At 36.2% G+C, this 15,451-nt stretch overlaps 1 protein-coding gene across 1 annotated transcript in view; it reads right to left on the reverse strand.

The window, feature by feature from the left end:
• Window positions 1-7,204: 7,204 nt before the first annotated feature.
• The window catches only part of LOC128919753 (guanine nucleotide exchange factor DBS-like), a 36,243-nt gene continuing 27,996 nt past the window's right edge, over window positions 7,205-15,451 (reverse strand). The window contains exons 11-12 of the mRNA XM_054233497.1: window positions 9,426-9,593; window positions 7,205-7,234 (exon numbers count right to left, since the gene is read on the reverse strand). Coding sequence (XP_054089472.1) covers window positions 7,205-7,234; window positions 9,426-9,593 — 198 coding nt within the window. The remainder of the gene's footprint in view (window positions 7,235-9,425; window positions 9,594-15,451) is intronic.

A 15,451-nucleotide genomic window follows, 5' to 3' on the forward strand; every position in this document is an offset into this window, starting at 1 on the left:
AAAACCGCTGATTGATTAATGAAAACCACACAAACAGTTAAATTGTGCGTACTTTAGTGGTAATATATCAATTAGCGTTATGTAAAGGTAAAAATATATCCGCTTGTTGCACATGCGCAACAGTTGTGCGCACTTTGCGGTAAAGAATTTTCTTCCTGCTTGCAACCACGAGCCACACTTGATTGGCCTTTGGGGGGCCGACACAGCAGTACTTAGTAGTTGCACTTCACTAGTGGTATGCACTGTATGAATGCCTTATGCCACTTATAATGGCATTTAAAACTGTACACCGCTGCACATGCAACACGTTCTGCTAATCGGTTCCGGTAGCTTGCAACAACAGCGCAATAACAGTACTGTTGCCGACCGTCAATAAGCCACCACACACAGTTAAGGGCGACCAATAGTGGAACCAATGCCAAGGCGGTGCAGTCAATAATAGTTGATGAACATTTGTTTGTATGCTAGAATAGTTGCGGTCCAAAGACCACTTCTACTGTGTTAGCGTAACGGCGTAGCAGGAAATGCAAGCAAAACTGTGTTATGTGTGTAAATTGCTGCATAAGTAATGTTAGGTGCTTGCCACAATTGGTTAGTGTGTAACTAAGTATTTACTAACTGTATATTCACCACTGCGGAAATTAATTTTTAATTTTTTTTTATTCGAAACCAATTGCCGCGGGCGCACAAAGCAAGGAAGAGGTGTGAAAATTGAACAAACTATATGCACTTACATACAAACATACATACATACATGTTGCACATGCAATAAAAGAGTCGAAGTTGTGTATTAATTAACAAACATATGTGGGGATGTGTGCCAACAGCACTTTCTTGTACATATATATTTTTTAATAATCACAGCCATACATACATATGTATATGTATATACAATGTTATTATTACCTTCTTGCAGCATTACATAACGGCTTGTTAGTGTTATGATTAACAACGGTGCCGCATCTGCCATTCAGCACATTTCCTAGACATGCAACACAACTAAAACTGCTAAGCAAACGCGAAATGTTGCCGCCATATGCATATCTACATATTTACATATCTACACCTTCACCTAACCATGTGCGCCCTAGTCAACGGTTTTCATAGTGCTTTGCCTCTTCCGGTTTCCCTTTTCGCTTGTTTTAATTGTGCCGCGCATTGTGTCATTATGATTTAAGGCGAACCTTTTTCCTTTCACTAACAAAGACTAACTCGATATATAAAGACCAAGCTCGATATATATTTGTATGTTTGTAGACCTCATAAATATGCATACAGTTCGTTGTGGGCGTAGAAGTAAGTCAGTGGTGTGTCTTTCTCTCTATTAGTGTGACTGTCAATCGCTGTTGCAATTAACTTAATCTTCATTTATCTTGCAACATTTATGCATTTTTAAAGCCTTAAGTAACCTTACATGGCATTGTCATACGTTGACGAGTGGAAGTCTCCCATATTTCATATTAATAAGGAAATGAAAGGCGTTATCAGCAACATTTTTGGACTATCCTTCCGTCAACGGGTGGAAAAGTCACAAATATTTCACTTTGCGTTGTTATTACGAAAGATCTTTGACAGGTTTTATGTGCGATTATGACAGCTGATAGGCTGAACATTTTTGTCTGAGTTGTGGATGGTGTCCACTTTAATTTTTACAATAGAGAGCTATCCTTTTGAGTGAGTTTTTTTGGAAAGCACAAGCTTTAGCGACTCTAAAAGTGAGGGTAGAGGACTGTACAAGCTGAGGGTCAGGACTACAAATTGAACGAACGAATTGTTTGATTTTGTTCAAAGAAATTGTAAAGCCTTTATATGTTCTTAAAATCACGGTAATCCAATCTCATTCCGTGGATCAATTATTGTAATTTGAACATACGAGACTATAAGAGATTATCCTAATAAACAAATATTAATACCTTGACCTAAGTTCTCTTTAAAGTTTGGATCATTTCATTATATGACTGGTCTTATTGAAAAACGCTTTCCCATATTGATTCTATTCTCAGGCAATTTACATCTGAAGTGGACATACATCGCATTTCTACAATCTCTAGCTCATCTGAAGAGTTTGAGCGAAATTGGCTGCGGTTGTTTCCATATGCATGAGATATCTTAAATATTGTTTAAGATCCCACTCACAAATCACAAATCTCAGTTGAAAATATTCAGTGTGTGGATATTTGTGGTGGGAAAAAATATGAAACTTTCTCTCGGTAGGCTATGTCGAACTTCCCTGTATGTCTCGATATGAGCAAGACTATAATTAAATTGATCAATGATTCCTCTCACTAATTTACATCGAACTTCCCTGTATGCCTCAACATGAGGAAGACTATCGTTAAATTGATCAGGACTTCGAAAAGATCGAAATCAAGCTGGAACTATTCAAAGAAGGTGGAATAAAAGATTGGAAACTCCCACCAACATTTAATTGATTTTTGTATTGACTGAGTTTCATTTTGACGCTAATGACTTAAGTATTTGTGGTCAAATATTGATTTTATAAATAAAGTTGGACACCCCGTGAAGTGTATGTAACCGGAAAGAGCTTGATGGATTAATAGTGTTAACATGGTTTTCTCACTAAACATGTTTATACTACATGTGTTTATATCCCAAGCTATGTTTGATTGAATTTGTCAGCGTGAAAGTGAGAGTGGTGCAGTGGGAAATTATGCAGCATTATGTGTGTCTTTCTGAAGACGTCTTCGCGTTCAAACAAGTAGGCATAAGATAACATGCGGGCTCGAATAAAAAAATGAAAACAACGTTTGTTAAAGATGGCCGTATATAATATTACCAACATACATAGATATATGTATGTATTTGTATAATACACACAACATAATATCCACTTCGAGAGCGAGGTAGTTAATCGTAAATTTTAAATTAAATAAATTAAATAAATGTTTGTTTAAATTTATATGCGAATGCGTATTTGCATGCAACAATAAAGGGCGAACGGCGACGTTGCAGTTGCGTGGTAACCCTACAGTTGAACTACGCTTACTTTATCTCAGACCGAAATCATTTTTTTATTATTTGTCACCTCCAGGTTTTCGCATCGCTTGTTGTTGTTTGTTGTTTAGCTAACATTGAGATATACTTTAGCACCGTAAAGGGCTTAAGGTGTACATACTTAACGGTGAAATGTTGCCGCAGTTAAAAGTGAAATTTATTTGTGAGAAGGTAAGGTTGGGTATAAAGCAATTTGTTATCTTGCTGAAGAAAGGCAATTTTGCTAATATTTTGCTAACTATTTGTATATATGTATGTATATTTATATAGCCTATTTACTACTGCCAGACAAATGGCTCATGCGAATTTTCATTAACACTTTTAAAAGCGTAAGTTTGACATTGTATTTGCAATTAGCACGAGACTGAGAAGGTACACATACATATTTACAAATAGTAGTCTATATAAAATCAACAGTAATTTGAGAAAAGATATGATGCAAAAGTCCATTGTTGACTATATTAAAACTATTTTTTTGTTAAAAAATGCCTCAATAGTTTTATGTAATGTAAAGAAGTACTAATCTCTAATTTTGAACTTGAAAGTTTAGATTAAGAAGCTTTCTCAAACCACAAATACAAATTCTCAATAGTTTCTCAACAGTATCTCAACAGTCAGAGAGAAGCAAAGCCACATAAATACCTTTTTTGTTACAAAAGTTTCACTGATAGAGATGAAGCTTAAAATATTATATTTTTTATACTTGTGAATTGAACCATAAAAGGTTTTACAAAAATTCTCAATAGTTTCTCAATAGTATCTCAACAATCGGAATATTTTTCTTTATTTCTTTAAGCCACCATTTTTTTTCATTCCATGAGTGAAATGTCATCTGAGTTGAGTGTTCGTTTGCCATTCGTTTACAACAAAATAGGTCTAGAATAAAATTGAGAATACTTTTCGAGAGCACTTGATTGAAACCGCTAGTTTTTATGGGTGTATTTTGTTGATTTTAATGACTTTATTTAGAACACATAATTGTGATTACTTTTGAAGAGATCTTCGTTATCAACGCTCTAGTTTTAGTTAGTATTTTCGATATAGGACAGCAAGAGTTATAAGCCGAAAAACTTCTCTCAAACAAAATGGTGCGCATAAGTACTACCATATGCATTCAAGTACTTATCATTGATCTACCGTAATTGCCAGATTTTCACACATGTCTTTGAGGCGAGAAATTTTCCAGCTCTGGTTAGAAAGCCGGAAAATACCCACGCACGACTGGTGACAACGCTTATTTTACAAATTGTCGTATATGTATGTATGCATGATACTTGAAAGTTCAAGTTAACAATTAACTGTTTCAATTGCAGTGACTGGCAAAATGCGAGTAAATAAAATGGAAAATAATAAAGCCACTAAAGTGGCAATGATGTTAATGTTGACATGATATACGAAATCAGCGGAGTCATAAACACACGCGTACAAAGAGATATATTAATGCAGTATGTGGGTAAATTATGAAAAATGAAAATCGTATACGCTATGTGTAACTAACGAGTAGTGAAATGGCAAATATATGTACACATATACAACAGAAGTAAGTTGATGTTGCAGAGGAGGCATGTTGAAAGCAGTAATAATTGGTCAGTTATGACTGAAAAATAATAAACCAACTAAGCGAAGTGATGGTTAATAATGTGGGTATGTGTTAGTAAGCTCAGCTTAGATAAAAACAGACATATATGTAAGCATGAAAATCAACTTCAAGCACTTTATTCATCAACAGCAAGCATTTATTGGTCAAATGACCGTCTTAGAGGAAAATATACAGTATGACAGACAGTCTCAGCATCTTCTAAGCTTAAGTGCGGAAGTGTGGAATGTGGTAGAATAGTTGCCGCATTACTCTTCACAGCTTTATATTAACTCTATGATATTTTTTTGTATTAAAACATCACTAAGTAAGAGCAAAAGCTGCTAACAAAGCGAAGAACATTGAAATTGGGCTGTCATATTGTGCACAAAATAAAAAAAACGCGAAAAAAGGTTTTTTGAAAGAAAAGTAAAAATAAAGCAGTAGAAATATACAATGTCACTGACCGCAACGTACGTACCAGCTAGCATTATTGGCCTGGTCATTTTGTTTAAGAGGCATGATTGTTGTAACTACTATAAATTTCTCAAATCATATATGAGACTACAAGCTACTATTATTATTAACTGGGTCAAAACAGCGCACACAGCATAAGTCACTCTAACCGTAAAAAATGCCTGAAATGACCGCTGCAATGCCATAAGTAAGAGTCTGTTTGACTTACAGTGACATATTGCAGAAAGAGGAAAGTAGATGTCTGTAACAAGTAAGCACTTTTATCGCTCGTTCACACGCATATTTACTTAAGTGAGTATGTAGAAGTATATAGAATGAACATCGAAATATAATTTGTAATTATAACAACAATTGTAGAATTTGTATTACTCATAAGCCCTGACAAGAAGCAGCAATAACATAATGAAATTTGAAAAAAAAATCTGAATTATTACTCTTATAAATACATTTGTATGTATACCCTTTATATAGATATTTTTACAATCTGCCTTATAAAATGTTTTTACGTTCTTTGCAAAAGAGGAAATAATATAAAAAAAATATGTCCTCCTACTTATTTCTATTGACTTCGTTGGAAATGTGTCTCACATGCCTTATTTTGCACAGAAATATCCAATTGAGAGCCTTTGAAATATAAATCAAGGTTAGGTGTCATAACCTAAATAAAACCCTGCAATTCAACCAGTTTGGTCTATGAAAAGGATTTATGGATTTAGCTCAGAGATTTACTTTCTTAGAGAGTGACGAATCGAACAAAAAAGAATAAATACAACTGAAACATAACGAGTGGAAAAGTGATGAATATTTTCATTTTGAAATAAACAACAAAATCTAATCATCTACATATATAATTTTATGATATTATTTCGAATTCTCTGAAGAATACGGGGATTCTGATTGTTATTAATCGGTTGTAAATCTATTGTACTTCTAACGGGTGATTTTTTTGAGGTTAGGATTTTCATGCATTAGTATTTGACAGATCACGTGGGATTTCAGACATGGTGTCAAAGAGAAAGATGCTCAGTATGCTTTGACATTTCATCATGAATAGACTTACTAACGAGCAACGCTTGCAAATCATTGAATTTTATTACCAAAATCAGTGTTCGGTTCGAAATGTGTTTCGCGCTTTTTTATCGACAAATTTTGTTCAGCGATGAGGCTCATTTCTGGTTGAATGGCTACGTAAATAAGCAAAATTGCCGCATTTGGGGTGAAGAGCAACCAGAAGCCGTTCAAGAACTGCCCATGCATCCCGAAAAATGCACTGTTTGGTGTGGTTTGTACGCTGGTGGAATCATTGGACCGTATTTTTTCAAAGATGCTGTTGGACGCAACGTTACGGTGAATGGCGATCGCTATCGTTCGATGCTAACAAACTTTTTGTTGCCAAAAATGGAAGAACTGAACTTGGTTGACATGTGGTTTCAACAAGATGGCGCTACATGCCACACAGCTCGCGATTCTATGGCCATTTTGAGGGAAAACTTCGGAGAACAATTCATCTCAAGAAATGGACCCGTAAGTTGGCCACCAAGATCATGCGATTTAACGCCTTTAGACTATTTTTTGTGGGGCTACGTCAAGTCTAAAGTCTACAGAAATAAGCCAGCAACTATTCCAGCTTTGGAAGACAACATTTCCGAAGAAATTCGGGCTATTCCGGCCGAAATGCTCGAAAAAGTTGCCCAAAATTGGACTTTCCGAATGGACCACCTAAGACGCAGCCGCGGTCAACATTTAAATGAAATTATCTTCAAAAAGTAAATGTCATGAACCAATCTAACGTTTCAAATAAAGAACCGATGAGAATTTTATGCGTTTTTTTTTTAAAAAAAGTTATCAAGCTCTTAAAAAATCGCCCTTTACATGACTAAAATAATATTTATACTCTTCAAATACTTAATTTGAGTAGCTGACATATAATGAAGATAGCTTTTCTCCAGAAAATCGACCCACATAGCTTGGGCAACATCAACAGAACAAACTTTCCCTATGATTAAAACCCTCTAGTATTAAAATTATGCGATCTTCTCTATATATTATATTGTATATGTATTAGGTTGGCAAATATCTCCTTTCCGCCTTTTTGTCTTTTGAATTTCGCGGCGCTACAGATCTTATCTGGCAATACTATAGATCTTTGAAAGGTCTTGACATAACCTGCAAAACGACGTTTAGTTTGAATATTGTGTTCAACAATTATAGATGTGTAAACATGGAGTTCACTAACGCCGAAATTCATGCTATTTTAAAGTTTTCCTTCGTTAAAGGCAAATCCGCAAGAGAAACGTTCCGTGAGAACGTTGGGGATGGTACTCTATCACTTCGAACTGCGGAGGAATGGTTTCGACGATTCGGAGCAGGTGAAAACGACATCATGGATAAGCCAGCCGGCGGAAGATCTGTGAAATCCTGACGAATACCGATGAAATCATGGAAAACATCGGGTTAGACCGGCATGTGGCATCTCGTGACATCGCTCAGGGGATGGGAGTTAGTCTCCAAATCATAAACCAGAAGGCAGAAGGCTGGATATACAAAAGAGCTTGATGTTTGGGTGCCGCATGATTTGACGCAAAAAACCTTCTGGACCGAATCAACGCCGACGATATGCTGCTGAAACGGAATAGGAACTCGACCCATTTTTGAAGCGGATGGTGTCTGGCGACGAAAGATGGATCACATACGACAATATCAAGCGAAAACGGTCGTGGTCGAAGGCTGGTGAATCGTCCCAAACATTGGCCAAGCCGGGATTGACGACCAGGAAGGTTTTGCTCCACCCCACTATGAGCTGCTTCCATATGGTCAGACGCTTAATTCTACCATATTCTGCGAACAACTGGACCACTTGAAGCAGGCGATCGACCAGAAGCGTCCAGAATTGGCCAACAGGAAGGGTGTAGTGTTCCACCAGGACAACGCCAGACCACCCACTTCGTTGATGACTCGTCAGAAGCTCCGGGTGCTCGGATGAGAGATTTTATCGCATCCACCACATAGCCCGGAAATAGCGCCAACTATTTGAACTTAATCCGATCACTGTAACACTTTTTATAAAACATTGAATAAAGAGCAAAAAAGCGGAAGGTGGAAATTTGCCGACCAAATTTATCAAATAGCTTTCGAGATAAACTGATCAAAGTTCAATAAAGGATATCTAAAGTTTTTCTCGGTATCTAGAAAAATAAGCTCATGAATAATCTGATGTGGAGACCGAGAATTTCCTAAGAACAATTAGTTTTTCTAAAATTTCAGGAAATTGAATTACAAGATGGTTGAATTTCTTTATTTTGGATTCGCTGAAAGTTTAAATACGCCAACTTTGCTAAAGGCGGTGGCCCCCTGATCTACTAGATACAGCAAAAAAACTGAAAGACAAATATATATATATATATATTTATATAGGACAGGTATGTGTAGGTAGTCAGGCGCACGTGGAACTGACTTGGTCTATGTTCGACTAAGAACTTCATAACAAAGCATATAGGGTATAGAAATCTTGAATAACAATTTACTTCCGTTATGTTTTATATATGAAAGTTTTTTTTTATCAAATGTGAGTACATAATTCTGTATACATACATATGTATGCGTTTGTGTAAATACAATTTTTTCTGTTCAAATGAAGCATACGCTCTAGTTTTCTTGCTTGCACTGGGTCAGAATCTTAAATGTTTTTTATTACACACAAAAATTTTCATAACCAAGTTATAGTAAATACATACATACATAGTAAATAAATACATATGTACATTACATTAGCTTGAAACGGAAATATAGAACAACAATTTTTATAGCCTATCAAGTACTAGTCACTGCAGAGCCATATCATCTTGTACGCATCTCAATTAAAAATGTACCGAGTGCTTACGATTTTACAAAATTTTAATTTGACCAGTGCATAAATTTTACTAAGCCACTTGAATGCACACAAAAAATATGTATTTTATAAGAGAAGAGGGGAAGAACGCTCTCTGGCCACCAGCGGCGAGCAGTGATCGCAACGAAGCGTGGAAAGAGCACTTTCGGGTACAAAGTATGTAAATGTATGTATGTGGTCTATATAGGGTCCATAATGAACATTAGAGTACGTAATTTCAACATGTAACACGTGCGTTTTATATGCTTTTTTGTCGTGATACACTTACACACTTACATATGTTTCTAAAACTGTACATACTAATTTATTATGTTCTTGACGTTGCTCTACATAATTTTTAAATCAAATAAACAACTGTTTTTTTTCACATTAGAAAGTCATATCTGGACAATACCATTACTCATTGTTTTTCTGTTGTTTTTTGTTGTTGTTTTCATATTTGTAAGAATTTCCATAATTTGTACTTACCTTATGTTTCCGCCGCAACAGATGCGGTGCGCCGCCTTGTGGTTGTAAGGGCACTGCCGGTTCTGGTGTAACGGTTTGTACCGGCCTTTGCGGTTTAACGGCCAACTTCTTGAGACTCGCAATGCGTTTGTCGCACATTAATGACACATCATCGATACGTTGGAGAACCTGGGTGGTGAAGGAAAGAGATGGAAATGAAAATTAATGAAAATTTTAAAAAGAATTACTTCAAAGTATGATATTTCTAAGAAAGTTATAGACGGATATCTTAAGAAGTTCCCAGATTTAAATAGAATGTTTCGACTATAATCGATATAAAGTATGGGATTAAGTTCTGATCTCGTTAAATATCGTATTTAGTCAAGTCAAGAGAGGTCTTAATCTAATATTGAGCATTATTTATGACTTAATTGCCTTGTCATCTCATCAATTAAGGCAGTTCCAATTTCATGTTTTTTTGGCATTTGTTTTCTCGACATTCTGACATACTCATTCAGAACATAGAGGTTCTCAAAATTCTCAGTTATTGTATTGCTAAAGCACTCTAATTTATATAAATTTATTTCCGTTTTTGAAAAAGAGAAAGTTCCTTTAAAGCAAGAAGAACAACAATATCTACTTCAGCACTCAAAATATGAGTACCGTTAGCACTTAGTTTTGTATACTACTATTATCTATAAATACCACTAAAAGAACACAATATCAAACATAATATTGACAGCTTGTAATAGCGAGTGATCGATATAGGAATAAAAGAATATAGAACTTACAGATAATAGTAAAGCACAAGACCAAGAAAGTGACCTCTATATTTGACAACAATTTAGACGAAGATTTATTTGGCATTTCTAAAGCGCTTTGCCACACTTTGTTTACATTTGAAGTCGCAGACAAAGGAGCTATAGAATTTCAGAGTTTTTTTATTTATAAAGACAGAATTTCTTCCTCTTCTCATTCATACTTTTCTACAAACAGTGATCAATTTAGAATTTTTCAACTTGATAGCTATTGTTTGTAGGGCTTATGAAAAAATTGAAAAGCTTTTCATTTTCATTATATATTCTTATGCTGCCGATAAAAATTCTTTATCACAACAATATAATAGAGACAAGTATAGCATTCTACTAAGAACAGCTTAAGTCGCACTGTGGCTGCGCGCGTTGCGGAGAAAGCGCGTGAAAAGTTCAGCGCTTCACCTCTCCACCTCGACGCTTAGAGTTGTGAGTGTTGTTTGGCGCATGCGCGGAGTGCAAAGAGTTCAAAGTGTGTTGGAATCAAAACAACAATAAAATGTTGCCTGAATATAAAAGTATGAAATAAAATGTTCTACTTTCATTGCTTTTGTAAAGCATTCAATGGGTTGGACATACATATGTGTAGCATTCTACGAGTAGTTGGTCAGTTTGTCTGTTAAGTGGAAAATGTGTAAATTATGCCATGAAAAGAGTAGCAATTTGGTAGAGAATAATGCTTGGCATTGACAAGAACAAATTTTCTTTTTTTTTAAATGATTGGAGTTGCAGACATGCAAGGTTAAATTATGGCAGTGGCTTTGGGGGGTTTAAATTGTAGAAGGGGTTGACTGGAAAATTTTAGAAATTATTTTTTTTAAGAAAAACATGTATCATAAAAATATTATTCTTGTATTGTTTTACTATTTATACAGAAGCTGTAGACTTTATGGGAAGCCAAGTCCAGTTCACGGTGTCGGTGACTGCCTACTACTTCTACTCAACTTGAAGTAGCTTCAGAACATTAAAAAATTATTATGATTGTTCACCGTAGTAATAAAATTTTCGCATTTCCGTTCATGTTAAACCCCAATCTAAATTAAAGACAAGCAAGCTGATGATCCCCACCAATATTTTAAATATCGAGGGTGCACTTATTGATTGAATTCTGGGTACTTGATAGGGAACTATTTTCGCGTCCCGTATAGTTGATGTCCGCGAGTTTATTCGTGTTGAATTTTTGTTAGAATAGAGTTCGCCGCCAGTAAAGCATTTCCGAATTATGATATCCCAGTACAATCATTTTATTGATAAGCTAAGGTATGATTTTTCTTCAACTATCTAATTTTAACTCCTTCTACGAAATAAGAGAGTGGCAAACTATTCATATCATCTGCCGCTTTTAAAAGCTTTTTAGACCATTCCTGATGTTTACGGTGATCACAAAAGGGGGTTATCAACCCCAAAGTCCCCTCTAACCAAAATTAACCCCACCACTGCCCACCATATTATAGTTTAGAAAAGCAAAAGTACGCATGCGTCGAAAGTGGATTGCAACTATTAACGATATCTTTATTGAAATCTCAATTGTATGCGCACATCCGTTAGAGTAAAAGTGACTGCCAATCAGGAGAGAATGAGAATGAAAACTTTGAATGGTTTTAAAATTTGAAAAGTCCTCCTCTCAACTTTGGTAATAAAAAAGAATTAGCTATCAATTTATTAAAAATGAACAAACGTGCTACCAACGACTGTTGCAGTGTTGCAAGTCATTCATGTGGCATGCAACATGCGTGCGTCGTAAACAAAACTATCAAAAGACACTTACCAAGATTAGAAAATAAGAAACTGCGAACAATGAAATCTGCGTGTTCATTTGATTTTGATTGAATACATGAAAAAGGTGACAAGAGAGAGAGAAAAAAGAAACTACAAATAAAGAAAAATACATAAAAAATGTTGCGGCAACAATTTGCTTGTCGAAGCGTGTTGCAAGCGTTGCAATGTGCGTTTGAAAGCAGAGATTTTTACGCCACATTTATTTTCACTTTTATTGGCAATTAGTTGCACGCGCACATGCATACATGTCGATAGATATAAGCTTTTGTTAGCCCCCTTCCCCTTGGCAGGCAATTAATCAAAACTTCATCCGACGTTTGACGGTTTTTTGACAATTCGCCGCAGTTGCAACTTAACATTTTTATTGCCACCGTTACGCCGCTGCAATCGGTTGCACATATTTCGCTGTTCGTCGCGCTGTAGCGCTGACAGCAGGCGTGCGATGTCAGCAATTAGCGATGCACACGAGTCTGCACGACTGACCACGGTTACTATATATTTAATATTGATGTGTTTACGAGTATGCATGTATCTAGACCTCGCGCATGCGTATTTGCGCCGCCTCGACAAGGTTGATTGTCACTTTCGTTGTTGCGATGTGGAGAAAAGGTGGCGGATGATGAAAAAATATTGCTGTGTTATAAAGGCATATATTGATTCATTGATGAGGCAGCTTCAGGTGAGCACTTTTCGAGAAATAATTGTGTAGCGCGCTGTCATCGATTCGGCTTTAACTGGCTAAACGGTTTCCACGCCAATCACATACATACATACATATTAGGGCCAGGAGTATTTTACTGAAAGAGTTCTGCTTAGTTTGTCGACAAGTCATTTTCCGGACCGACCTTAGTCACTTGACAAGTTTAGCTATACGATACCTGTTTGAGTTGAAAGAACATCAGAACAGATTCGTTTTCTGATCTATGGCCTTCACTTCTGCAAATATATGCCGAGCCGACATGGAATGATGTGCTGGCGAAGATATCTGTGATCTGGTATACTATTTTCATGGCTCGGTATTTTCAGAGAACGCAAAGTTAATGAAAAGTTGAATGATGTTTTGATATCATGTCGGCCAATATGACAACTTCACAAAGAAGCTTAGCAGGCCTCTAGTTGGACACAATTATTTCGACTTCCATTATGAAAGAATCACATGCATGAGTCGATTTTGTATTAGATGGAACAATTTCATGATATACGAACGGCTTTTATATACTTCGATACATGAAAGCTTCGTGGATAAGTGAAAGCTTCGTACTAGCTTAAAGTTAGTTAAACCAACAATGAATGAATGATATTTAACAGTGTGCCGAGCTCTTCGATCAGAATCACCATGAAACGTGGTTGAATAATTCCAATTCAAAGTACAATAGAGTTAAACGAGTGGTCTGATAGTGACGGTCCGAAACAGCTGCAATAGTTGTCTGGATAAATAGTGGCGTCTATGAATTTTGAGATTCGCATGGAATACATACTTTACATAAACTGTTTGTGAGGAGAATTTTAAAGAAAAAATCGAGAAAAACTAGTCCCATTGGAAGAATAAGAAAATGAATGAACTGAGGATTGCTTTCGTCAGAAACTGTCTTTCAACTCTTTTCGGTGCTTTCAGATCACAAGAAAATGCTCGTAGCAAAAAAAAAAATTAGAAAGTTGTTTTAACGAAAATGTAAAAATTTTGTATCGAGAAGATAATCTCAAAATATTGACTATATCATCAAACGACCTTCAGCCATAAAATATATTTAGTTACTGCCAACAAATTTCTTTAATTAAGCCTCCTCTTTAGCAAAAGCCTCCAAAATTTGATTGCCGCTAATGACACCGCATCACTTTAGTACCTCAACATTGAAAGCTCATAAAGAGTATGTAATTAAATTACAAATTCATCAACTGCGCGAAGTCATAAAGTCAAACATACAAACATACACCTCCGATACCGTAAATTGCAATAAAGTACTGGTAATTTATTTTGCTGTCAATGAGATGTGCTCGGAGATTAAACAAGCCAAAAATATGCGGAGGAAATGTTGAAGTGAGAGAAGAAAAATTTCACGTGGCGCTGACTATGGTTATGCAACATGTTGCTAACAAAGTGTTGATTAAGTACATATACGAAAAAACATTATTTACTTTCTTTATACATAGGTTACATAATCGTCGCTATTCCAATGCCAGCACATGCATATACTTATTTATTTAATTTCTCATTTTCTATTAAACATTTTGGGTATTTTTTTTTTTTTTGTGGAATTTCATGACACGTTTTGTTACTTTCTTTGCGCTGCAGTCCATCAGCTGTGATCACGAGTGTCCGTCCGCAATTGACATTACTTATGCAACATGTTGCCTTTGAACTTTCGCTGCTAGCCAGCCACCTAATGGTTGGCCGAAACAGCTGTGGTGGGTGCAGTGCAGCGTGCCAATGCCTGGTGTTTGCTTCGTGTCACGCAGCGCTTTCACTTTACCAATGCAGCGCACACACCAATTGCTGAGGATGTTATTTATTATGATTTCGCATTTGTTTATTATCTGTTTGCAGTTGTAACATTGTATTGTTATTGCTATTGTTGCATATTCATCCTTGCAATGTTGCTGCTGATTGCCAGTTATCATATGCTGCAAGCGTTTATTGTTGCTGCCTTTTGGCATATTATTCGGTTAATGACAGATTTTGTATCTAGTTTTTCTGCCAATGCGTCGTGTTGTTATGAAATTTCCAAGGTGCGCCTGCTGGTTCAGCGCCTGCTTAGATTTCCCAAACAAAAAACGCAATTTTCGTGATAACTGATTGCTTGTTGGTATTCGTTAGGATTGCCAACACTGATTTTGAATTAAAATTTATCAATACCGGTGACGAATCTATAGTTTCGTCCACCGAAGGATGAGTACATCTGAGAAAGATGGGGTCCTTGGACGGGAGTCTTGATGGTCGAGGTGCTCTTCATCAACTGAGAGCATTACGTATTTTGCAGCTCGGAAACTATTACCGTTATTTCTTTTGCCCTTAATTCCGCTCAACGTTTTTCAACCACCTTGAGAACTGAAATTGGCCATCCGGATTTTTAGTTGCTATTAAGTCATCATCATCATCATTTGGTTCCACGGTTCTTTGTGAGCTTTAGCGTGTTGTATTATACTCGTAAGCATCTATGATATTCTGCCTTTATCTCTCCAGTATTCCAGTTGAGTTTCTTCTGATCCTCACTTAATTCGTTAATCCATCTTGATATTGGTCTCCGTCTTACTTTGCTGTTGAAGTCTCTGGCTGCCATCCATTACTTTAAATTTTGTAACATCATCTAACGGTATTATGCTTTACTCGCATCACGCTTTCACAATAGCTGTAGTTGGTTTATTCTTAGGTTAGGTTGTAAGGCTGTTTCTCAAAGGGAAACACACGTAGTTTATTCTTAACTTTATGGAATTTCGTCGGATCATCAAATCAATCAA

This window comes from Zeugodacus cucurbitae, chromosome 6, assembly GCF_028554725.1.
Source record: "Zeugodacus cucurbitae isolate PBARC_wt_2022May chromosome 6, idZeuCucr1.2, whole genome shotgun sequence".
In the NCBI taxonomy this organism is placed as follows: domain Eukaryota; kingdom Metazoa; phylum Arthropoda; class Insecta; order Diptera; family Tephritidae; genus Zeugodacus; species Zeugodacus cucurbitae.